Raw genomic sequence first — 23,317 nt, forward strand, 5'->3', positions numbered from 1 at the left:
AAACGCTCTTGCTTGCACTCCCATCCAAATACGCAATGGGCTGACCTCCATAAAAAGTTGCCGAAGCCTTACTTTCCGCCACCGAAGTATCCACCGCTGAGCGTACTTGTCCAGCTTCCTTGGTTCTTCTTCTGTGCTTGCTGCGCATCCAAATTTCCCTTCTCCACCCTCGTCACACCTTCTTTGCTACTGGCATCCCCGACGCTGCCCAAAATGCCACCAGAGGAGAGTGTACCACCCACACCTTCAGCCACGCCACCTTGGATAGCGTTGATGTTCTTATCGCCGGTCACGTCTGTAGAGAGCTTATCTGAAAGGGAAACATCAGCGAGTGTTGATGGGAAAAGGTACTTAGAAAGGCCAGAGCGATGGGGGGAGCAAGGTGTGGAGACAAACCTTTCGCGGTATACGACGTCTTGTTCTCACCCCAGTATCCGAGGACCTTGTCCTCGACCCATGGAACGTAGTTGTTGTAGGCGTTGTTGTACTTTTCAGATACCCAGGAAGTCATGTTGATGGGTATATTTGGCGGTGGGGTTGTAAATTAGTCGGTCTTAGGAAGATTGCCTGAAGGTAAGACGGAGTCTTCAAGATGGCTGGTTAGTGGGCAAAGAAGAAAAGCTTTGGGAGGGCCTGGAGAGTATCACGACTTCAGGGCAAGCCTGATCCATCCCCATGACGTAGTCTCGCGCTAGATTCACGCGACGTGGAGGACATGCGTCACAGGCCACATTGATAGGCCAGCAGCTCCTAACAATATTCGGAATAAATACTCTAGACACTTCATATCAAGTGCGGCTTCACAGGTATATACACATTGCCGTCGTTGCTTCTAGGCAGTTGTTTGTAACAATGGCTTTAGACAACTCCATAGAGGGTCACCTCGAGAGGTACAGTCATACACACAACAGCGACAATTACAGCTCTAGACTTACAATCATGAAGGCGTTCAGCTCATCAACATCTTTACAGCCCATGATACGTTCTGTCAACGGTCAGCATTACGATATAAGCTTCTGTAACAATGACAGGACTCACCAAAGTTCTGAGATCCCCATAATGCTGTCCAACCCCCAGAAACACCACCGGAATCCCAGTCGCATGCACCATGCTAACCAATGTCCCAACCATCTCTCCAACCGTGTCGCATTTACTTATGATAAATCCATCTAACCGCCTTCCTCGCCCGAATGCAGTGTCAAAGGCCCTGGCCTGCGCCACGCTGTCGGTACCAACTAATGCCTCGCCGACCATGAGGATCTTATCCGGCTTCGCGAATTGCGCAAACTTTTCGAGGGAAGACATCAATCGAGTGTCATTGTGCCGCCTGCCCGCTGTATCTATCAGAACCACATCAAAGCCTTGCGTGTCCGCGTAGCTGATGGCGTCTTTGGCAATGTTCGCCGCGTCTTTGCCGTAACCACGCTCATATAGCTCCACTTTGCCAAGATGCTCTCGATCGCTGAGTTCCTTCAGGTTACGGGCATGAACTCGGAGCTGCTCGACCGCGCCCGAGCGGAATGTATCGCATGCTGCAACTAAGAGAGAGAATTTGTTCTGGAGAAGGAAGAAAGCGAGCTTGCTCAGATTCGTCGATTTTCCAACTCCATTGACTCCAACTATAGAAATCACGTAAGGTCTGCGTTTAACTGCGAACGGCGTCCGAGGCGGTTGGGTGATGGACGTGATAGCACGGAGGATATCAAGTGAAGTCGTTGGAGTAAGCAGCTGGCGAAGGGAGTTTGACAGAGATGTTCGGACTGTGGCTTCAATGGCTGAACATGCGATGTTAGTGAGGCAAAGATGAAGGGTAAAGGAAAGGGAGGCTACAGTACATTCAAAATTCCCAGTCCTCACTCCTATCAATTCCCGCTCAACGCTCTCACATAGTCGCACGGCGGCTTCTCGAGCCACGTTCTTCTTGAGTAGATGCTCTTCCATACCTCTCATTGGTTTCTCAAGGTCAGCCTTGGTCAAAACTTTCCCCCTACAACATTCCTGAACAATCCGCTAATCGCTCCAAATCCTGAGCCCAGGATTCCTCTTGGCTCGATTGGATCTTGTTGCGCTTTTCTTTCCTCGGCATCTTGGAGCATTGAGTGTACCTCGCTATCAAGATCCTTTAAGACGTATTGGCCCTGCTTTGTTCTGGTGCCAGCATGCTCCACACTCACTGATTCTTGGGCTAACGATGTTATTTCATTCTTATCTGTTGTGCCATTTCTCTGTGTGGAATAATCTAATGTCTCGCCGTCATCTTCACCAGCTGCGCCAGTATCATCCCATCTACGCATTCTCTTCTTGGTGTCTTTCTTGGTCTTCGATTTGGTCTCATCGCCCGAGGAAGCAACATTCTGAATATTCGAAGCAGCTTTTCGGGCTCGTCTCGATGTACCTTTAGGGTATTGGCTCCCTGACAAGACTTGGCCTCCTGGCGTAGAGGGCCGTGAAGTATCTGGTGTAGACGTTACGGATAAATCTTCGCCAGCGACTAAGTTTCGATCATCCTGTTGGTGGAAACTAGGTGTGTTTTGTAAAGAATCGTGAGGATTATCAGCTTGGTGAGGGGGAGGGGCGGATCTTGAATGTTTATCTGTGGCACTTGTTCGTTGAAGGACGCAGAGCCTTCTAATTCTCTCCTTTGTTGCTCAAAATAATCGCCAAAGTCACACTCGACAACGCTCGTATGTGGTTTCCTTAATTGATCACCATACAAGTCTGTGAATATGACTCGAACATTATCGAGTAGCTGGTCGATCCATGTGAGATGTAGCAGCGACTGGTAGACTGCCTAGCACCACATCAGAACACCCTTCGTACCAGATGCATACCAGATGCATACGACAAAAATTAAACCTAAGTCTTTGACACTTGTCCATCGTAATGTATATTTCTCTTTCTTGTAACTTGGATTCTGCGTAGCCGACGCTTCGTTGGCCAGATTCCCTCCGGGCACCGTCTCTTCGATGAAGACATCTTTGATGAAACCATTGATCAGACCGTCCTTCACAGGAGCGTATGATTTTGACCAAAGGACGACACCCGAGGTAGTTAGGATCTCGAAACTGTCCAGCATTGTAGAAGTTTGAGTGTATAGAGTGGGGAATCCGAGGCGCATGCGAACGGTTTTCGGCTGAGTTTCCTTGGGTGGATTTTCTTGGAGACAGCAGACAAGATTTGTTTCCCTCCTACAACCGCAGCAAGAAGGCTATCGCAACGCTTTACTGGCGCATTGACAGGTGAAAACCCTCATATTGGAACACTCAACGTAATGCAAAGACCTGGATATGGCCCCCCTCCAGCACAGTCCCCCCCTTTGCACCACCCTGTCCCTCAGCATGTCTCTACAGTACCCATGATGCGCTCTCCTCCTCCCTCGCAGTCCCAAGGCAGTAACTATGCTGGCTCTCCATATGGCGGGCAACAGCCAGCACACGGAGCTACAGGCCAATTCGCGCCCAACTTCAATTTCGGTGGCATGATGAACGACCAAACAGCCCAAATAGGCCTCCAAATCGGTCAACAGGCTATGACGAAGGGAGGAGCGTACATGGAACAAAGCGTAGTCCTCCCCTTTCCCCATTCTTCATGGTCTTACCCACTTAGCTAACTCCAATTTGACAGCTAAACCGCTATGTCTCCATTCCAGCCCTGAAACACTATTTCAATGTATCGACCCCCTACGTCCTCCGCAAGCTCCTCCTCGTCCTCTTCCCGTGGAGGCACAAACCTTGGACGCGAGCTCAACGCTCCGCCTCTTCCGCCGATGATGTTGGGCCCGTCCCCAACACTGAAGGAAAGCCAGCTTCAAACAGCTACCAATACTACTTCCTTCCTCCGTCCGCCGACCTCAACTCCCCCGACCTCTACATCCCCACGATGGCTGTTGTGACATATATTCTTCTAACGACCTTACTGGCCGGGTTGCGAGGGCAATTCAAGCCGGAGATCATGGGCTTGACCGCTACGACGGCATTCGTGGTTGTAGCGCTAGAGATCCTAGGGCTAAAATTCGGGACGTACATATTGAGCATCAGCAATGATAGCCAGCTTATGGATCTAGTCGCCTATTCAGGATACAAATTTGTTGGCGTGATTGTCACTCTCGTGGCTGCGGAATTGATCAATCGTGGACAAGGGACCGGGGGCTGGGCCGGCTGGTTGCTATTTGGCTACACGTTTCTCGCAAATGCGTTTTTCTTGCTTCGGAGTCTGAAATACGTCCTTTTGCCAGACTCTGCGGGAACGGGGAGTGGGGCGGGTGGAGGCAGCATGACAGTGGCAAGGAGCCAACGAAATCGGAGAACGCAGTTTTTATTTCTGTACAGTTATGTGGTGCAATTTCTGTTTATGTGGATATTGAGTCGAGCGGACTCTGGGGCCGTCAAGGCAGTAGCACCAAAGGCATAGTTCTCAATCGATGACACAATCAATTGGTTAGACTTTATTTATTCAAGTTTATACATTAGCCGGACGTTATGTAGATCTGGCCTTCTTCTTTCACAACCACATCTAGTCCTCTGTCATGACAATGATATGACGGACAGAATTTTTCCACTTCACAAGGTAGAACGTGCCACATAGCCAAGCTACCTTCATTCATATTCCAAGCAATAATCTGTGTAAAGAATGGTTATCCCAAGTCCTAATGTCTCGTTGAACCCTTTCTGTGCATCCACCTGTCCAAGGCCAGCGAGATTATCAAGAGTCGATAGCTATATCAAGAGCTGGGGTATCGTAAGTCTAGATTTGCAAAAAAACCCGAAAATTAATGACAAGAAGCAATGTTTCCGTTCGCTGACTCAACTCCTTGTATGGAAGATTGACTATGTTTAGACACCTTTACATAGACATATTAGTTTTCAGAATTTGATGTGGTGTCACCAGACTTGTAACCAATGCGTATACTAGGGCTGCGGCACTAGAGCGGTTTTATACTGGAATGGAAGCCCTTTTCCCCTGGGCGTTGTAGCGTTGCCAAGTCCCGCTCCATACCATGAACTTGACACTCTTGAAAGCTGCGTCAAAGACATGGGAATTGAATTCAGCAGGGACCATATAATCCGCAAGTGGGTCGTCCAAGTCATGTAGTTGTCTAGTTGTCACAATAGCCTCCCTGCTTTCGTTGTCGCTCGATTTGCGTGTCGTCGCCTTCATTTGATAACTCTCTGCGCCTTTCATGGCGGTTGTCTCGTCAAGCTCGTCCCAGGGAGTAGCATGGGAGCTAGTCAAGGAAGCTGTTCGCCCGTTGTGGCCACGAAGTAGGTCCACCGCTTCCCCGAACGTGGTTTCCAGCCGCTTGTATAACAAGCTTTCGATGTTAATGGGATATGGTGAAACCTTCTCCTGTACCGAGCCAAGATAGATATTGAGAGCTGCTTTGAACATCAATCTTCGAGCTGCAATTGCATCGATGCCCCCAGATGAGAAGACAAACTTCCACTCTCCCAGAAAATGCATCACTCGGTTGAGGAAGAGGATGTTTTCCCCGTTGAATTCCACCTTGGAGGCATAGGCCTGAAGTTCGACGGCCCCTTTCTTGAGGCATTGGTCAAGGGAGTCCATCGTGGACATCTTTCCCTTTGAGCCAGTTGAGCCAGTGGTCATCGACGTGGCATCGCCTTTTAGGAGGCGCTTTGCGTCGAATTCCGCGAGATCTAGTTCTCGTTGTTTTGCGTTGGCAGTTTCTCGGTAGTGTTTCAGTATCTGATGAATAGGAAAGACCAATGTGATGAGTTCCATGGTGACCAAGCCTGGCACAAACCTGACAGAGATCTTAGCATGCTCTCTCCAGAGTATCCCTATACATACCACATAGCGGGCGCCCAGTATTTGTTTACGGGAGCGAAGGAATCGGTATAGACTCCGGCGAGCCAGAGGGGTGTGCCTGGCAATCTTCGTAGTGTTAGTATGTTACATTGTGGGAAAAAAGTCTGCCTTGACTAACCCAGCAACAACTGCTAAAGTCGTTTGAAGACGCCAATGATAGATGTCATGGATTCCACGAATTTTCCATAGTAGATACGGTCCGAAGAAATAATTCCACAAGAATTGCCAGAGAATGGAAGGGGCCCTATCGACTGTTAGTAATTCGGAAGGAAGTCATGTTATTTGGCGTAGTCCTACCATTCCCATCCTCGACGACATAGACCTGGCGATTGTGCCTCGCCAACGATGCCGTAGCTGTTGAACTTTCTCGAGATAGTATAAAGTACCAATGAAACAATGAACTGATGGTTTCAGTCAGTGGCCAGGGTCTCGTCGATGGGTACTCACCTGGACAACGATGCCCGCGAGGATGAAAGCTTCATATTTCCCTTGCATTGTCGCGCCACTCCACCACAGCTTGAAGCGGAAGAGCCAATATGACGGCGTTCCAACGCCATTGGCCTTCCCAAGATTTCCATGCAGAGGCTTGTAGGGCGCAGAGAGGTGCTTCATCTCGTCCTGTTCCTGGCTGACGATCAGAAGCTGTTGGTTCTGCGCTTGAAAGAGTCCGATGCCAATGGGAAGATAGACGGACATGATCCAGAACTCGACTCCGCATGGAAAAGCGCCGTTGAGCGGATAGACCATGAATACCATGAATTGATATACATGAAGAACGAGAATGGATGCTAGTGCAAGATTGATCTTGCGCATCCGAATGACAGGGAGATGGCGGTGTAGCCATACGAAGACACAACCGGCCAGGAACAACAGTGTGTAGGTCACTGCCACAACGATGAAGGAAATACCATATCCATCAAGGTTGGGTTTGGCCCAATTGTGACCGCCAGGGTTCAGGTACCGGACCATGGCGATCGAATGAGCGGTGTCGCTGGCTTCGCGTCTGGGAGTGTTGTGGGCCTTGCTCGATAGAATAAAGGATGCCGTCTGTGACGTTCTTTCCAAAAACGAGCGTGGAGGGTAAAGAGAGAGCGAGAGAGAGAGAGAGAGAAAGTAAGAGTAAGTAAAGGAGTGAATGAAGGATTGAACGCGCAGTGTCGTCACCGAGTGTTGATGGCGAAAGGGGGGAAACGGTAGGCCTCCAATTGAGCCTGCTAGATTTGTTTGCGCAGTTTCGGATAGGTTTGGTGACACGTCCTTTTTCCCAGTCACCGCATGATGGCTCTACAGGCAGGTTTGCGTGGGCAAGAAACGAAGAAATTGACGGGGAAAGAAGAGCCCAAGCATATGTATGAGATGGCACGGCATGAAGCTAGGTTGAGCCTCCTTGCACGGTCCAAGCTACTACCCCTTGATTGGAATTCCCAAAGTCTCTTCTCCTAAGACTGAAGGTGATGGACGGCACGAGTAATCCAGAACGCGACCATCAAGACAAATGACACGGGCGAGAGACCCGTACCAGACAAACAAACACTGACTTATTATTTGCACTAGTGAAAGGCAGAGACCCTGGATTTCTGTTCACATCATGTTCTGCACCGTCCCACGATTTCAACGGTTGGTCTAACCGTGTTGAGGCAAAAGCTCAGGGGGAACATCTGGGAAATCTGGTCAGAACCTTGACCGTCTTTCCGAATCTTCCGACCCTTTGCTAGGCTAGATTCCTTCATCTCGCTATTTATTGCGAGCATGGGACTGAGGATCCTGATCGTGGCTGGCTGAACGGTATGGTCTAGATGCCCTTTGCTGCCTTCAAAGTTCAGACCAATCAATTACGCACCAGGTGAATAATGAACGTCGGTATAGCAGTCGGGTTGATACTCCGTGAGGTACGCACTGCCGTGCCCCTTGCACGGAGGCATACTTGTGCAAACTGTCTTCAAATACCTTGCATAACCATTGCTCCGCCCACCAATACCAGAATGAGGTGTCAGGAGTAGTAGTATATGCTGGCGAGTGGGCTGCTGGCCGGCGTGGCCGCAGCTTTGATGTGTGATTCCACTACTGCTGTGAGTCTGTGAGAAGGTCACAGGAGGTGTGGACGCTGGCGATCGGCACTACGGCAACGATTTTCCTTGGCTAGCGCGGTATGTAAGGTACCATACTAGTTCGAACTCTTAGTGCAATCTGCATGTGGCTGGCCCTCTTTCTAGAAGTGGCCAAGTATAGGGCTGCGATGGAAGTCAATTTTGACTAGCTTCCAGCTTTCGACGCTCCAAGGTTCCAGTGAGTATAAGGTAGAGTAATAAATGGAGGCAGGAGAAAGATTTACTTACTCTTAAAATGCTCGTGTCCCTCACCGTCGGCAAGGTCGATGCCGGCGTTGCCGTGCTCCTCACAGAAGACAAACGCCTGATCGAATTTCCATCCATCCTCCTCCCATCCTCCATCACTTCCGGCAGCATAGTCGACATAACCGTCTCGCGCAATCCTTCGCTCGAATCCGACAACACCGCATCCTTTCAAAACCTCCAAGCCTCCATTCTCGACACCTACGGCCTTCGATCTCCCTCACCGCCTGTCCTCCGCCTTCGCAATGCCACCCAAACCTCTATAGTCCTCGAATGGGATTCCCTATCACTTGAAACAGCCACCTTACGGTCCCTCTCCCTGTTCCGTAATGGCGCCAAAGCAGGTCTCATCCCCCGCTACTCCCGTGATGGGGAAGAAGTTCTCGCCACCAAGGTCTCTGGTCTCGCCATCGACACAGAATACACATTTCACCTCGTAATGCGCACTAGCGCCGGTACATACACCTCTTCTCGCCTCACCGTCTGCACACAGAAGATGACAGATTTGACCGGCATCACTGTCACACCCGGACCCCTACCACCACCTCTACGCTCCTCCCTCTCCGGCGCTGTCGAGCGTATAGGCGCTAAGCTAGTCGACGGTGTCCGGATCGACACTACGCACTTTGTCTGCACCGAAGGCCGCGGTCGGGAATGGGAGCGCGCAGTTGAAATGAACATTCCTGTCGTGCGGCCCGAATGGATTGAAGGCTGCGAGCGAGAAGGCAGGATTGTCGGCGTCAGAGCTTACTATCTTGGCGCAGACCCGAAATTGAGACAAGTAGGTCAGGGCGTAGCTATGCAGCAGCAGCCACCGACGCCCCAGCCACAGCAGAGGGACAGTCCGAGGCAGCAACCGTTGGCAAGGGAAAGTCAGCAGTCATTGCCCATTAGGGAACAGACGGAAAGACCAAGGAGCCCGATTACGCCGTTTCCTGGGGCTCAACAACAGCAGAGCGGGGAAAGGGACGCGGATGACGCAAGTGGGCTATCAGAGGGTGAAGAGCCGCCACCGCAGCCGCCGGCAAAGGATCAGCCAAGGGCGGGAGAGGGAGCGAGGGAAAGAAGTGTCAGTTCGGAGTCCTCGGAAGTGGAAGACGGGCACGCGGGGGATGACGAAGATCAAGCAAGTGAGGCTGTGAGTCCGAGAGACGAAGGTGCGGGTAGTATTGTGAAGCCGCCTCTATCCAGCAACAAAGTGGTAGGTCAGAGTCAGCCGAACTTCAGCGATGTACAACTGTAGACTACGAGAGCAGAAATTCTAGGACTTGATATTGGCATGGATGCTCCAGGGACTTTTTGCTATGAAGCGATAGCTGATAGCTTAATCTTTCAATAAAATCTTCTTCATCCAAGCGTCTGCTGCGATACGTAATGTCTTCTCAGAAATATGCCTGTGACCTGTTAGCCTTACGTGCAAGTCGTATATATGTTGAAGCTCCACTGAGAACAGTCGAGTTCAAAGACCTTTTCATTTGACTGTGCCATTGGTTCAGTACGTTCTTAGGCTTTTCACTGTTGAATCTGGATGTTGAACTCCCTCCGACTTGATGGAATGACAGAACAAATTTAGAAGCCACGAATGGGTTTGAGGATAGAGTAAATCTCCCGTATCATGATTGACGATCTTCTTGGAGATCAGACACTGTGAGCCCGTCTGCTTTAAACAAGGCTTTCTTGATCTCCTCTAATAGGATGCTGGAGAAAAGGGGCGGCACTGCATTACCAATTTGCTTCTTGACGCCAAATTCGCCAAACTTATGACACAAAGGAAACCCTTGTATGCAAGCCAGCTCACGGTGAGTGAAGTCTCTCTTCCCGCTAGGATGGTAAGTCTTGCCCTGAATGCCGGTCGTAGTAACGCAAGTCGCAATTCCGTCACCCGAATACGAAGGCTTATCGCGGAAGATGGCTCCATGCACATCGTGATCTGGCCAGTCGTTTGGAATGTTAGAGATGGATGTATTGATAGAGACCCATGGTTTCAGACCTGTCTCGCTAGGGATTTTGGTATGTGTCGGCTGCGGAAACTCTGGTAGCACTTCTCCTGAGCTTCTATTGTTAGTCATTAATAAGAGCAGGTATACATTTGACTCACCAGGCGGCAATAATCACAAGACGGAGACGCCTCTGTGGTAGCCCATAGTTTACAAAGTTGATGAGCTTCCAGCGAATACTGTAGTCCAACGTGGTAAACATATGAATCAAGCTGTTGAAGTAGTGACGGTGCTTTTCAAATTGTACGAGCCCAGCTGTCTGCTCCAAAGTAACCACTCTTGGTCTTACCTTTTGAAGGATATCAAAAATCGCGAATTGCGAGGCTGTATTCATCTCATCATTCTTTCCCTCGCGAGTGTGAGCTGGCGAAAAGGCTGGACACGGGGGAGACCCATGTAGGACATCTACTCTGAGATCCACGGGGAGGGAGACGAGATCATTCGCCCATAGGCTGTAAACCCTAGTCCCGAAGAAGTTGTAGCTATATGATTCACAAGCTGAATTAGAGAAGTCGAATGCCCAGTTGACTCGATAGCCAGCCATGACCGCGCCGCGAGAGACACCACCAGCTCCACAAAAACAGTCCGCAAATGTGTAACGTTGTTCGTTTGACAGCGACGATCTTTCGACGGAAGGCCGCTTAGTCGTTGCGTACGATTTCGAGGAAGTATTAAAGAGTCTCGGATGATACAAGCTGCTCTGAACTTGAGGATCCGTCAGGTCTATGACATCAACCTGCGCGCGAAGACGTGCAGGATTTTCTTTGCCTGGAATTTTCTGATCACTCCCAGTAGTACTTGGGTCCTTAGCTACAATAAGACGTCCTCCGTATTCACTTTGAAGTACTCTGGCGTTGGTACGGCTACCAGCGTATTTCTGCGACTTGCAGTCATTTTCAGTGATCAATTTGCCGACGCATCCGCGCTCCATTGGGTCCCCAAGGGGCCATTGATCGGTACTAGTCTCTAAAGACTGCCAAAGTCTGAGACCCTCATCACACTGTTGTTCCTGGCTCAAGAACAACTTTTCATTAAGCAGCCAATTCTGGCAAGCTCCACCTCGAATCGTCTTCCCTCGCCAGAGTTGACGTAGATCGTCATCCGGTTGACTGCTGTTCTGACTTGAATCGCACTCTGATTCACGGAGGCGTATTAAGGCTCGCTCGCTCCATTTCCCGTTAGTCCTAGCCAACGAATTGGTATAGAGTGTAATATACTTCCACCTGCAAACAAGAACCCGAGATTCATATACTGTATCGATGTCCTCTTTTGGATCATCGCGAAAACTCAGATCTGGCCATTGCCTGTTAGTCAATCGCAGGCCACGCCGTCTTAAGACTTCAGACATTTCAACTGCCTCTATGGCTTGCTCACGTGGCTCACGACTGTCATCGATGTCCACGTCCACGATCCAGCAGGTCTCATTAACCTTATTAGGTAGAAAGCCATAGACTTCCTTAGTCCGAAGAAATCGCCAGCCCCATAACGTGACTTCGGAAGACATAGTGTTTCTGATGATCTTCGAGACTCTTAAGAAAGAGCCGTCTTGCAGCTCGACAGCGGTTCCGCGGTAGATCTTAAAGCTTAGTACATCACAACTCTCGATTTCGGCGAGTGGGCTCAAGATTGGAGGGTTCCGTGGAGGTATGTTGGCCCTTTTTGCTCGTCTGAAATGGGACCGAGAGTCTTTGGACGAGCTGGTAGATGCAGTTTCTGCGAGCCAAGCGGCAATCGCATCATCGTCCATGAAGTCACGCTCATGAAAGCGGTGCCCATCTGGTGAGAAGCCTGTATTGGATAGCTTTGTCTCACTAGAGTCATCATCATATGGTACTGATGCGTCCATTATGTCGCTCGATGCTGATTACTTTTCAGAAACGCACTGAAGACCACAACGTGGGAGCTCTGGTCTCGCACTTTGAATATCAATCTAGCGTGGACCCTGACAGATACGGATTCCTTAGGCTTTTCAGTCAATCATTACACCTTGCTGACACTCGAGGTATAGAGAAAATAAGATAGATTCTTCATCACCATAGCTCCGTGATGAAGTGTTGTAATATAAGGAAAATCCAGAACGATGAAAATGTGCCCCACCATAAACGACTATTCACGGAGTCATAAATGACTTGCTTGAAATCAGAGTTGGATAAGACTGACTGTCTTGAAATGTCAACAACGAGAATCACGCCGCCAGACACCTAAGGAGAAAGGAGTTTTACAGAAGACATTGACCACAGAAGCTGCCAGATGTAACACATCTCGAAGTAGCTACACCACAGCCTGGAGACAGTAGAAATAGCGTTGAAAGTGAAGGCTATTCATTCACTTGACTATTTTGTCACTTCTCTCACGATCTGTTGTATCAATTAGAACTAGGCAAGCAAATGGGACTTCTCTCTCATTGAACGCTAACACTGATACCCTCAAACGTGGGGCTAGCCAGACGGAAGTGCATAGCCCCGAGGACTTCTATCCTCAGGAAAGCCGCGAGGCTCAAAGCAGCATGCATGCAGTGCCGTGGGCTGCGAGGGGAGCACCTTCAGTTGCAGAAACGCGAAATGCAAGCAATTCGTAGCGGCTTGGCGTTTAAGCGGCGCCACTTCTCCGTCTTTCGGCAGTGGGGTTGAAAAAAAGTTTCATGAGATGCTCTTCCGGTGTTGCAATGATCCAAAAGATGCCTCCTTCAAGCTTTTCCGCAATTCGCTTGTCTTCATCTTTTCGAGACCGCACGAGCCTCTACCTACTCAGCCACATCAGCGACTGGCCAACCTGAAGTCGAATGATAGCTAGTCAATGGTGAATTACGCGGAGAGCCAAGTGAGTAGAAAAGTTCCATTGGTCGTTGGCGTGATAACGTATGATGTTGGGATGAGCAATACTTTAGGTGTTAGACTGCTGAGCATACCTTGCGGACAATCAAATTCTGAACATCACCCTTCTTCTTCAGCACACAGGCTTCAATCTGACGATTATCGTACTAACAGCGGCCTCCAGCTTGTCTAAGCCCCAAATGGCGGCTGTCTAGCTTGTTTGTACGAAGAGACAAAAGAGGGTACACAAAAAATGTGCGGCATTCTGGCTGTTCTCCATGCCCGGGCTGAAGGTAATGCCGTTGCTGCTGAATTACAGTAAGTTGTGTCGATTTCAATGTGGTAATTGATATCATTGACCGTATTGTAGTGAAGCGCTTTATCTACTCGTTAGTCTGAAATGATATTATTTTGTCGACCACTACCTAAAGCAAAGCAGCAACACCGAGGGCAGGACGCTTGTGGGATCTCGACCTGTGCCTCTGAGGGGAGAATATACCAATGCAAAGGCAACGGTCTAGCTGCAAAGGTTTTCAGGGATGGTGCCCGTGTGCAGGATCTGCCTGGTTATATGGGTACAGCAGGTCATGTCGTTGATATGCAATTGCTGAGTACGCTTTCAGGTCTGGGACACTTGAGATATCCTACGGCTGGTACCAGTGCCAACGCAGAAGCTCAGCCCTTTTTCGTGAACTCGCCGTAGTCAGTGCTGTTCTGGGCCTCGGTCCAGTCAATCAACACTGACCCTATGCCGCTCTAGTGGAATATGCTTTGCTCACAACGGCAACCTCATCAACGCCCCCGAGCTGAAAGACTACCTTGACCGTGTAGCGCACAGGCACATAAACACGGATTCGGACAGCGAGTTGATGTTGAACGTCTTAGCCAGCGAACTGAATATTACAGGCAAAGCTCGAGTCAATTGTGATGTAAGTACAATGTTGAGCTTTCAGAACATTACTTTACCTCCCCAAACAAGCACCTAATACATAATTCGGACTCGGTGAGTTTGTCTGGGGTCCCACTAACCTCGATGTGCGCTCAGGATGTATTCGCTGCCCTGGGACGCATGTATGACCGTTTGGAAGGAGGATGGGCATGTACTGCAATGATCGCAGGTATGGACAACAATTGGTTCCAACTCACGTAAAATCTAACGATTTCAAAGGATTTGGTATTGTCGGCTTTCGAGATGCATGGGGTATTCGCCCTCTAGTACTCGGGTCTCGGCCGTCTGCCTCGGGACAGGGAGAGGGCAAGGACTATATGATGGCTTCAGAGTCAGTGGCCTTGCAACAATGCGGCTTCAAGAGCTCGGACATGCAGGATATTCTGCCGGGTCAAGCAGTCATCATACCAAAGGGCAAACCCCCCGTGTTTGCCACCGTTCAGACTCAGAAAGCGTACTGCCCTGTAAGTCTTGCCTTGGAGCCGAAGTGTGTAAAGGACAATATTGAGTTGGGACTATTCTCAGGATATCTTTGAATACTGCTATTTCGCCCGGCCGGATACGGTACGGATCCACCTCATCTGAATCTTTTGGGCACGCATCCGTGCTGCCTCAGCAGCCCAGAATAAAATCATGGCTATGCTAACATCGTAAGGTCATGGACGGTATTAGTGTCCATTCCAGCAGAGAAAACATGGGTTATGCGCTCGCGGCCCGTATCAAAAAGATCTTGTCCCCAGAACAGCTCGCAGAAATTCAGGTGGTGATGCCGATTCCAGAGACGAGTAACACAATCGCGCCTTGTGTAGCTGAAGCCTTGAAGAAAACTTATACCCAGGGTTTCATCAAATCTAGATATGTGAGTCATGGTTTTCTAGATTAAAAACATCCTAAAGATTGTGAGGTTGGGCGTAATTGTTCTAAAACCAGGCCATAAAATTCGTACCTCAACGCTTGAATCCGTTACTGACTTCGATCTCCCGCAGGTCTATCGCACATTTCTCATGTAAGTAGGATCCCGCAAGTTCCTCCTTGATTTGAGATGTCTTCTTCCCCGAGGCCAAATTAGATCTCTATCCGAACGAAAGGCTGAATTACACACCGCAGGCCGGGTCAAAAAGCAAGAGAGCGAGGTGTTCGGCGAAAGTTGAGTCTGATAACTCCTCAGTTCACGAATAAGAACGTCCTTTTAGTGGATGAGTAAGTGTAGATCAAAAAGTTCGAGCTCTGAGAAACCAGCCTGACCGTAGGAAACAGCTCCATCGTTCGTGGGACAACGAGCAGAGAGATAGTCTCTATGGCGAGGGAAGCGGGAGCTAAAAAGATCTTCTTCGCCAGTGCTGCTCCTCGAATCAGATACCCTCATATCTATGGCGTGGATCTTGCGAGTCCTTCGGAGCTCATTTCTCAAGGGCGCACCGTCGAGGAAATAGCCAATCACGTGAGTCAAAGTCCTGTAGCCTTATCACACCATTGGGATGTTCTAGCTTAGAATTTTAAGCCCTCTGGCTTTGGGGCTGTGGGAAGTAGAACACTCGTGACACGTTGAAGTGCTTGCTCCCCTTGGAAGGCAATTTTGCTGACTCCAAGGTTTCTTAGATCGGTGCAGAGGCTGTCGTCTTCCAGGATTTAGATGACTTGCAGAATGCATGCCGTCAGGCAGCATCTGACAACAGAGAAAAGCAGGCTTTTGAGATAGGAGTCTTCAACGGTCATTACACAACACCAGTTCCTAGCGGTTATTTTGAACACCTCGAGAGAGTTCGTGGCGAGACGAAAAAAATGAAAGTGATTGAAAGCGCGCGAGAAGCGGTGGCGAAAGGTTCAGCTGGCGAGACAGAATTTCAGATTGCTGCAAATGGCGCCGAAGTCACATTCGATGGCAATATAGTTCCATCATATTCTCCCGCTACGAATGGTGTAGCTCACGGGGGAGGACAAGCTCTTCCGAAGACAAACGACAAGAGAAAGCGTTCAATAGACGGAGGCGAAAGAGCTCCACGTCGTCGGCAAGACATCTCGATACACAATCCGCCTGACTTCGAGGATGAATGATCAGGGTTGACTTCGCAACATGATAGAGACCTTTTCAGTGTACAATCATGTGTCAGCTTTGCAGATGAGCTAATCATTCGATCGATAGCTAGCTATGAGCTTTGTTGCGAGTTCACAATACACGCGTGTAACGCCGTAGCCTTCTCGACTGAAAATCAATAATTGTGAAGCTAATTGACTTTAACGATGCATTGCTTCCACGGTATCTAGCTGCTAAATACCTATCTACGTCATCAGCGAAGCTTTCGGGACTAGTCGCATCAGCCGCATATGTCTTTAGGACTGGTACTGAATGTCGTTCTCATAGTCTCTTCGACGAACTGAATTGAGACTTGTAACCAGTTGATCTCTTTGGCTTGCTGGCGCCGACTCAATGCTATCCTGCATGGCGGCGGTTTAGAGTCAATTGCATCGTCTCGTCTTGTAATCGCAATCCCCTCATATATTCCCCCAGGGCAGTGATTATGACAAGTCGTGTGACACGCGCGACGCTGGCCAAAGAAGCAGCCTTCCTGAACTCTGATAAGGAAAATGCCACGCCAATAGTTTCAAGTCCGCCTCCCACGCCCAAACATCCTGTTCGGTCAGTCCCCTTATCGCGCACCAAGACGTCCAAGAAGCTGCAAGCTCCTCATACGCAGGTCAAACTCGAAGACTCGGCTGCGCCCCAGACGCCATCAGCGTGTGAAGAGAGGAGCGCTTTGAAAGGCAGACATGAGGTTGCGGAACACGATCATTCTTTGGCGGACGGGGAAACGAGTGATAGCTATCCATCAGGGGAGTCGGTTGGACGAAAGCGCAAGAGAGCAGTGAAGCACGAGGACAGCGATGAATACCTTGGCGTACCGCACAATCTCGGTCCTTTGGCCACAACCAAACGAGGAAGTAGCAAATCTGAAGACGACCAACCCATCAAAAGCCCAGGAAAGAAAAGCGCAGTACAGAAGAGAACGTCGAGGCTTTCTGATAAGTCCGTCGTAAAAACAGCAAAGGACGAAAAAGACGCGGAGAGGGCTGTGCTCCAGCTGGCCCAGGTGAAGACAAAATTTACGGATGAAGCTGAGCGAAGGCAAAGGGCGATCTCCAGTGGAAAGAAATCCAAGAGCGAGACCTATGGTCTTTGCGAAGGCGAAACTCCGTTTCCGCGATGGCAGCACCCTACTCCGGAGGAATGTCAAGAAGTTCATGAATTACTCTTGAAGCATCATCCAGACACAAATCCGCAACCTCAGACGATACCACCCCCGTCTGAATTTGTTGCTGGTTGTGGCGAAGTCCGGTCAATACTTGATGCCTTGGTTCGGACTAGGCTGAGCGCGTCAACAACAGGCCGGAACTCCAATGCAGCGTATCAGGGCATGGTGCAAAGATATGGACTTTTAAAGTCAGGCGTCGGCAAGGGCAGTGTCAACTACAATGCAGTTCGTATAGCCCCAGTGCAAGATTTATTCTATGCAATCAAGGGCGGCGGCCTTGCCGTTTCGAAAAGTGCAGACATTAAAGCCGTCCTCGATATTGTGTTTGACGAAAATCAAGCTCGGCGTGAAGAACTGCTTGCTGCTAAGGACGACAGCATTTCATACAAGGGCCCTAAAGGGGCAAGTGTAGAGAATGAAAAGCAGAAAGCGACGGAGATCAAGCTAGCAGAAGATGAGAACCTTTCCCTCGATCACTTCTATACTCTACCTACATACGATGCTATCTACAAATTCATGACATTCCCTGGTATTGGTGTCAAGACTGCTGCCTGCGTAGCCATGTTTTCCATGCAACGGCCTGTATTTGCAGTCGATACGCATGTATTTCGCTTGGCCAAGTGGCTTGGCTGGGTACCTCCCCCAGAAGAAAAGCAGAAAGGCGATAAGTCCGTGGACAGAGACACGACTTTCTCCCATCTCGAGATACGCATCCCGGATGACTTGAAATATATGCTTCACCAGCTGTTCATTAAACATGGCAAGACCTGTCCAAGGTGCAGGGGTAACACCGGAGAAGGCAGCCAAGGCTGGGCAAAGGGATGCCCAATAGACCATCTGGTGCAGCGATCAGGACCGCGGAAAAGTAATATAGACAGTCCTGCAAGTACGAAAAGCCTGGCGAAGAAAAGGAAGACCGCGGAGGAGAGTGAAGAAGATGATGAGAGCGAGGAAATGCCGGATCTCGATGACCAGGACGAAGGCGACGGAGGACCGATTCCGATGAAGAAAAAGGCCAAGGCGCCAACAAAGGCGCCAACAACATCAGCGGCCGCTGTTCGAAGTACTCGAGCAAAGGACACGGCGGATGTGCCTTCTCCAAAGGGGCCAACGATGGCGACCAAGCGGAAGCGCAAATCTGCTCCCCGGAACGGGTGGCGAGGTGGGAAAGCGATCTCCTCTCGCGAGGCTAGCACAGACAGATGACAACATCGCAACGTGAAAAGAGTACATTGTTTTGCTTTGCATATATATGGCTGGGGAGAGCGGCTGGCTTTACGCTCGACTCACTCGATTATTGTATATGAATAGGCCACTTGTAAAAATACTTGCTGTGTCGGGTGGCGAGAAGATTTAAATGTGTTGACATGATTAGCTTGAGACAAAACCCAAAGTGGCTTTTGAAATAGATGTTGAGCGAGAATGGGACCGAAGGCAGCCATTGAGTGAACAACTTCGGCTACAAAGCTATGATTGCAGTGTCTCATGACGTCTTGACCGCTTACAATCATACGGCTAGTACCACCTAGACGACATGCAAACCTCACCTTCGTGAGTCCTTTACTGCTCACGGACTTTTAAAAGCGACTCCAACCATACTCCCTTTTCATCCCCTAGGCCTTTTCGCTGATGAACCCAACCCCAAACAGCCTTGTCTCTCCGGTCCATATCACTCGACTCAACACGCAGTAGACATTCCACTATTTCATGATGGCAACCGGCTCTCAAGACTGCAGTTTGAAGGTGCTCTGAGGTAGGCTGAACCCCGCCAGCAGCAGCAGGCGCCTTTTGTAATCCGTCAATACGAGCGAGGCGAGGAACGGGAAGTAATGACCGAACAGCAGACACATCACTGTCAAGTATCGCATGTGTCAGGCTATTGCATGCGATCTCATAGTCAGTCGAGTCGGTTTTGTCAATGTAGGCGTCAGAGCGAAAGAGCAGGCCAAGGAAACGACATTTATCATCTGTCCACGGCGGTTGTAATAATTTGACTGGGATCCGCACAGTGTCGAGATAAGGCTCCCCTTCCTTCATACAAACGAACGCTTGCGGGTTGCGCTTTAGAAGAGCCATGATCCAAGGATACGTTAGCCATTTGAGATTTAATAGCGCTGCTTGCAAGTCAGAGACGTCTGTCGAGGAACCAAGGTGGAATGAAGACACGTTGCCAGTTACAGCCTGTTGCATCCGTCTGGAGAACACATCGATGAAGACTGTTGACTGTAAGCCATCGTTTGATAGCTTTTTGCTTAGAGGCAGTGAAGCTGCTAGAAGCGCGAGGTTGTTGGCGCTGAGACGGAAGATGTACTGGAGCAATTCAGGAGGTAGAGCTTCCAACAGCGATTGCCGATGTCTTTCGGCGGCCTGTGACTTCTCTACATTCAGGACGAGGGGAGTCGCGGAAATGCGCTTGGGCTTTAGCTTGGACCGTGTCTTCCTCAAGTCTTGTGCCGGTTTTTGCCCATGTGCGTAACGCTTGCCTCGGATTTTCACAGACGTAGGATCCATACGAATGCCGATCACTCTTGTTATACCTGATCAATGCATGTGTTGTTTGGTCCGGCTATAGCATCGTAAAATGGTGCGGTGACCATCTGCGACAACAAGGACCCACGGACGCCACATATACAGAAGATCGGCACCGCTAATCCTAAACAGGCTTAGACTACCTGTGGCTGTGGTGGCTTGAACTGCCGATCTGATTTAGCTTGCCAGTCTGTGATGCCGCATGATGCTTGCTCTTACACGTCCTTTGCCTTGGCTACCACTCGGTCCCATGACTTTCAAAGGAAAGCGTGTGATTTGCGCAAGATTGTGTTGCGCGAGCACCGATATCCGGATGAGTGACGTCCGTTGCAGTCGCCCAAGTGATCCTATAAGAAGGTAGGCTTTCCCAGATTCAGAAAGGGAAATTGCACCTTCCGTACCCTGCGCGCTTGAAACCTTGGAAATCTGTTCCCATTCTCAGAAGGAAGGGACAAAGCATCTTCACTACATCAACCTCCCAATACTATTACAAGTCGACATCTGCATCACGTCCTTCATAAGCTGTAGCTTCTTTTGGCTACGGGATTCCATTGTTTACTTTTCATAAATCCCAATAGTAACAGCTCAACAACATTTCCAGCACCTTTCACCTCACAATCCGCAAGCTACTAGACATCTCTCATCATGGGTGCTGTACTCTCCTGCGTAAGTATACATTTATTGTTTCGACGATAGCGATGATGCTGACTGTCAACCGTCATAGATTCAAGATGTCTTCCGCTCTATCGGCCGCTGCATTATGGCTGTCGTCAACGCCATTGCCTCAGGTCTTATGGCCATCATCAATGGCATAGTCAGTGTCTTCGGCATCATCATCGGCTGCCTCACTTGCCAGCGCTGTGGAGGCCGACGCAGGAAAACCACGAGTGCAGTCTAATCCCTCGAGTGATGAGCAGCCAAGGATGATGGAGCAGATATCGTTGGGCCTTGCTCGAGGGAGTGCGTGGGAGAAGCGAGAGTGGAGAGTGGAGAGTGGAGAGTGATACCCCGTTGAAGATAGCGCTGCATGGACAATGGAGTCGTTCTACATGAGACGGAAGCGTTGAGATAGCATCAGTTCAGGGACGTGCAGGGCACTCAGGAATACGTTTTCCCTAATTAATGGTAGCATCCTAATCAAAATCATTTGAAGATCGGATTCGAATTTGAGATGAGAACTTTTGCATTTTGTTCTACTCCAATACGTTGGAAATTATGCAAACCCTTCACCTGCCAAACGGACTTCTTCCGCTTAAGCTGTCATGGACCCTTTTTACCAGCGCTCGATTTTCCAGCATGGCATACCATTACTGGCCCTTGCCACATTTGTTATTTCCGTCACATTCGTAGTTGTCGTCTTCAAGCTGGTAGTCCTGAACAATGGAGATGAGCGCGCAGTAAAATTCATAATACCTATCCCAGAGCAATGCTCTCCAACTTGGAAAGGTGAGACCTTGAAATTTCCAAGTGTGAAGGTGCGACTTTGCCAATGAGAGGTGTGACGTTCATCTGATTTAAAAAGCAGATTTCCGGTTCTACTTCCATACAATGCTATTGTCCTGCTCGTGGACAACTTCTTGGTCGAGTGAACCCTGCATCCCTTGATGGGATCGATAGGGCCGTTGCTAGGGCAAAAGATGCACAAAAGCTTTGGGCGAAGACTACATGGACGCAGAGGAGGAAGGTGTTGAAGACCCTACTGAAGTGAGAGCTCATGGGGATCACAGCGAACAGCAGCTTGTGCTAATCGATCGCTCACGAAGATATGTCCTCGAGAATCAAGAGTCTATTACAACTGTAGCCTGTCTAGACTCTGGAAAAACCAAAATAGACGCCTCATTGGGGGAGATACTCGTGACGACTGAAAAGTTGAAATGGACTATCCAGCATGGAGAGAAGGCATTGAGCCCGGAAAAGAGACCACTGAACTTTCTTATGATGTACAAGCATAATGAGGTCAGATGGGAGCCATTGGGCGTTGTCACCGCTTGCGTTAGCTGGAAGTAAGCTATATCTAGTACTCCAGATATGACCCTTGCTGATATCGGTCGTAGCTATCCCTTCCATAACTTCATCTCGCCGTTCATATCAACGCTCTTCACTGGCTCAGCCTTGATTTTGAAAGCCTCCGAGAATACAGCATGGAGCACACAACATTTCGCACAAATAGCCAGAGGGGCTCTCAAAGCCTGCGGTCATTCTCCAGACCTCATCCAACCCATTGTGTGCTGGCCACAGAATGCCAACCATCTCACTTCCCACCCAGACATTGCTCACATCACATTCATCGGCTCTCGCCCCGTCGCTCACCATGTGGCAAGCTCAGCCGCAAAATCTTTGACACCCCTCTGCGTTGAATTAGGAGGCAAGGACTCCGCTGTAATTCTTGATGACATCAAAGACGTCTCCAAAGTCGCTAGCATACTCCTCCGAGGGACTTTTCAATCGGCCGGCCAGAATTGTATCGGCATTGAGCGCATCATCTGTTTGCCCAATATCTATCCACAGTTGGTATCCGTTCTCGAGCGACGTATTCGCAACCTTCGCGTCGACACCTCTCTTGACGATGATAATATAGATGTTGGTGCTATGATCGACTCAACTCGCTTCTCGCACCTTGAAAGCCTCATTACCGAAGCCGTTAATCAAGGAGCCCGATGTCTCGTTGGTGGTCAGCGCTACCGTCATTCCAAGTACCCTTCAGGCCATTACTTCGCTCCCACGCTCGTCGTAGACGTTACCCCCAGCATGAAGCTAGCACAAGAAGAAGTCTTCGCGCCAATCTGCACGCTGATGCGCGCCTCATCACTTCCTGATGCAATCGAAATCGCAAATTCCACGCCCTACGCTCTTGGCGCTTCTGTCTTTGGCGCCAGTCGCTCCGATCTCGAAACCGTGACTTCGGGTGTGCACGCGGGTATGGTCAGCATCAACGACTTCGGCGTTACGTACGCGGTATCTCTGCCATTTGGCGGGATGAAAGGAAGTGGTTATGGGAGATTTGGTGGCGAAGAAGGACTGAGGGTATTATGTAACCAGAAGGCTGTCTGTAGAGACCGTTGGCCTGCTTGGGTGAGCACCAGTATCCCGCCCTCGTTAGATTATCCAATTAGAGGTGCGAGGAAAGGGTGGGAGACTTGTGAGGGAGTCGTGGAGCTGGGGTACGCAGAGGGATGGAAGAGATTAGGGGGTTTTGTTGAAGATCATGAGGAACGCATAAGCCGAGAGCAAGCAGTGCCTGTTTACGTGACGACTTTGAGGGAGGATATTAGAGAAATGGAGAATCAAAGAATGGACTTAGCTGTACAATAGAGACCTGCACTCGTACATGGGAGATGGATCGCTTTCATAGGAGGGAAAACATCTAGCTTTTCCTGATTCCGCTTGATGGAGTGTAAGCGTTTCCTCAGTTATGAACGATCGCTAGGCTAAGTTTGAATATTGTCTATATTTCAGTCATATGTATTGTTCTCGCAAGGAAGTTGAGTCCCACCTCGCACTTTGTATGTATTTCTCTATTTCGGGGGTCTTGTCTGGTCGAGGATGTCTGTTGCCTTTGAGAGTGGACGCTAACTTTCCTTTTCCAGCTTCGCACACA

The 23,317-nt window shown here is 49.5% G+C and overlaps 10 protein-coding genes across 10 annotated transcripts; 5 read left to right on the forward strand and 5 right to left on the reverse strand.

The window, feature by feature from the left end:
- Positions 1-68: 68 nt before the first annotated feature.
- KY384_006437 (uncharacterized protein) lies at positions 69-511 on the reverse strand (the record flags this gene model as incomplete). Its single annotated transcript, XM_044814933.1, has 2 exons — positions 69-310; positions 397-511. 2 exons carry the CDS (start codon positions 509-511, stop codon positions 69-71), a joined length of 357 nt encoding a protein of 118 aa, XP_044668033.1.
- A 455-nt stretch (positions 512-966) lies between these two features.
- KY384_006438 (uncharacterized protein) lies at positions 967-3,076 on the reverse strand (the record flags this gene model as incomplete). The annotated part of the gene is made up of 4 exons (XM_044814934.1): positions 967-1,998; positions 2,175-2,507; positions 2,603-2,791; positions 2,843-3,076. The coding sequence occupies 4 exons, from the start codon at positions 3,074-3,076 to the stop codon at positions 967-969; spliced, it is 1,788 nt and encodes a 595-aa protein (XP_044668034.1).
- A 279-nt stretch (positions 3,077-3,355) lies between these two features.
- KY384_006439 (uncharacterized protein) lies at positions 3,356-4,410 on the forward strand (the record flags this gene model as incomplete). Its single annotated transcript, XM_044814935.1, has 2 exons — positions 3,356-3,562; positions 3,625-4,410. 2 exons carry the CDS (start codon positions 3,356-3,358, stop codon positions 4,408-4,410), a joined length of 993 nt encoding a protein of 330 aa, XP_044668035.1.
- A 291-nt stretch (positions 4,411-4,701) lies between these two features.
- On the reverse strand, positions 4,702-6,798 carry KY384_006440 (uncharacterized protein; the record flags this gene model as incomplete). Its single annotated transcript, XM_044814936.1, has 4 exons — positions 4,702-4,743; positions 4,996-5,895; positions 6,127-6,183; positions 6,277-6,798. The coding sequence occupies 4 exons, from the start codon at positions 6,796-6,798 to the stop codon at positions 4,702-4,704; spliced, it is 1,521 nt and encodes a 506-aa protein (XP_044668036.1).
- Positions 6,799-8,172: 1,374 nt separating this feature from the next.
- On the forward strand, positions 8,173-9,423 carry KY384_006441 (uncharacterized protein; the record flags this gene model as incomplete). Its single annotated transcript, XM_044814937.1, has 1 exon — positions 8,173-9,423. One exon carries the CDS (start codon positions 8,173-8,175, stop codon positions 9,421-9,423), a length of 1,251 nt encoding a protein of 416 aa, XP_044668037.1.
- A 370-nt stretch (positions 9,424-9,793) lies between these two features.
- KY384_006442 (uncharacterized protein) lies at positions 9,794-12,023 on the reverse strand (the record flags this gene model as incomplete). Its single annotated transcript, XM_044814938.1, has 2 exons — positions 9,794-10,232; positions 10,279-12,023. The coding sequence occupies 2 exons, from the start codon at positions 12,021-12,023 to the stop codon at positions 9,794-9,796; spliced, it is 2,184 nt and encodes a 727-aa protein (XP_044668038.1).
- Positions 12,024-13,243: 1,220 nt separating this feature from the next.
- KY384_006443 (uncharacterized protein) lies at positions 13,244-15,994 on the forward strand (the record flags this gene model as incomplete). The annotated part of the gene is made up of 11 exons (XM_044814939.1): positions 13,244-13,308; positions 13,361-13,379; positions 13,430-13,692; positions 13,751-13,919; positions 14,036-14,061; positions 14,109-14,403; positions 14,595-14,798; positions 14,926-14,945; positions 15,047-15,139; positions 15,197-15,380; positions 15,539-15,994. 11 exons carry the CDS (start codon positions 13,244-13,246, stop codon positions 15,992-15,994), a joined length of 1,794 nt encoding a protein of 597 aa, XP_044668039.1.
- Positions 15,995-16,458: 464 nt separating this feature from the next.
- KY384_006444 (uncharacterized protein) lies at positions 16,459-18,396 on the forward strand (the record flags this gene model as incomplete). The annotated part of the gene is made up of 1 exon (XM_044814940.1): positions 16,459-18,396. One exon carries the CDS (start codon positions 16,459-16,461, stop codon positions 18,394-18,396), a length of 1,938 nt encoding a protein of 645 aa, XP_044668040.1.
- Positions 18,397-18,750: 354 nt separating this feature from the next.
- On the reverse strand, positions 18,751-19,701 carry KY384_006445 (uncharacterized protein; the record flags this gene model as incomplete). Its single annotated transcript, XM_044814941.1, has 1 exon — positions 18,751-19,701. One exon carries the CDS (start codon positions 19,699-19,701, stop codon positions 18,751-18,753), a length of 951 nt encoding a protein of 316 aa, XP_044668041.1.
- Positions 19,702-20,981: 1,280 nt separating this feature from the next.
- On the forward strand, positions 20,982-23,031 carry KY384_006446 (uncharacterized protein; the record flags this gene model as incomplete). The annotated part of the gene is made up of 3 exons (XM_044814942.1): positions 20,982-21,194; positions 21,349-21,722; positions 21,774-23,031. 3 exons carry the CDS (start codon positions 20,982-20,984, stop codon positions 23,029-23,031), a joined length of 1,845 nt encoding a protein of 614 aa, XP_044668042.1.
- Positions 23,032-23,317: the final 286 nt, after the last annotated feature.

This window comes from Bacidia gigantensis, assembly GCF_019456465.1.
Source record: "Bacidia gigantensis strain McMullin 20006 chromosome Unknown contig_249, whole genome shotgun sequence".
In the NCBI taxonomy this organism is placed as follows: domain Eukaryota; kingdom Fungi; phylum Ascomycota; class Lecanoromycetes; order Lecanorales; family Ramalinaceae; genus Bacidia; species Bacidia gigantensis.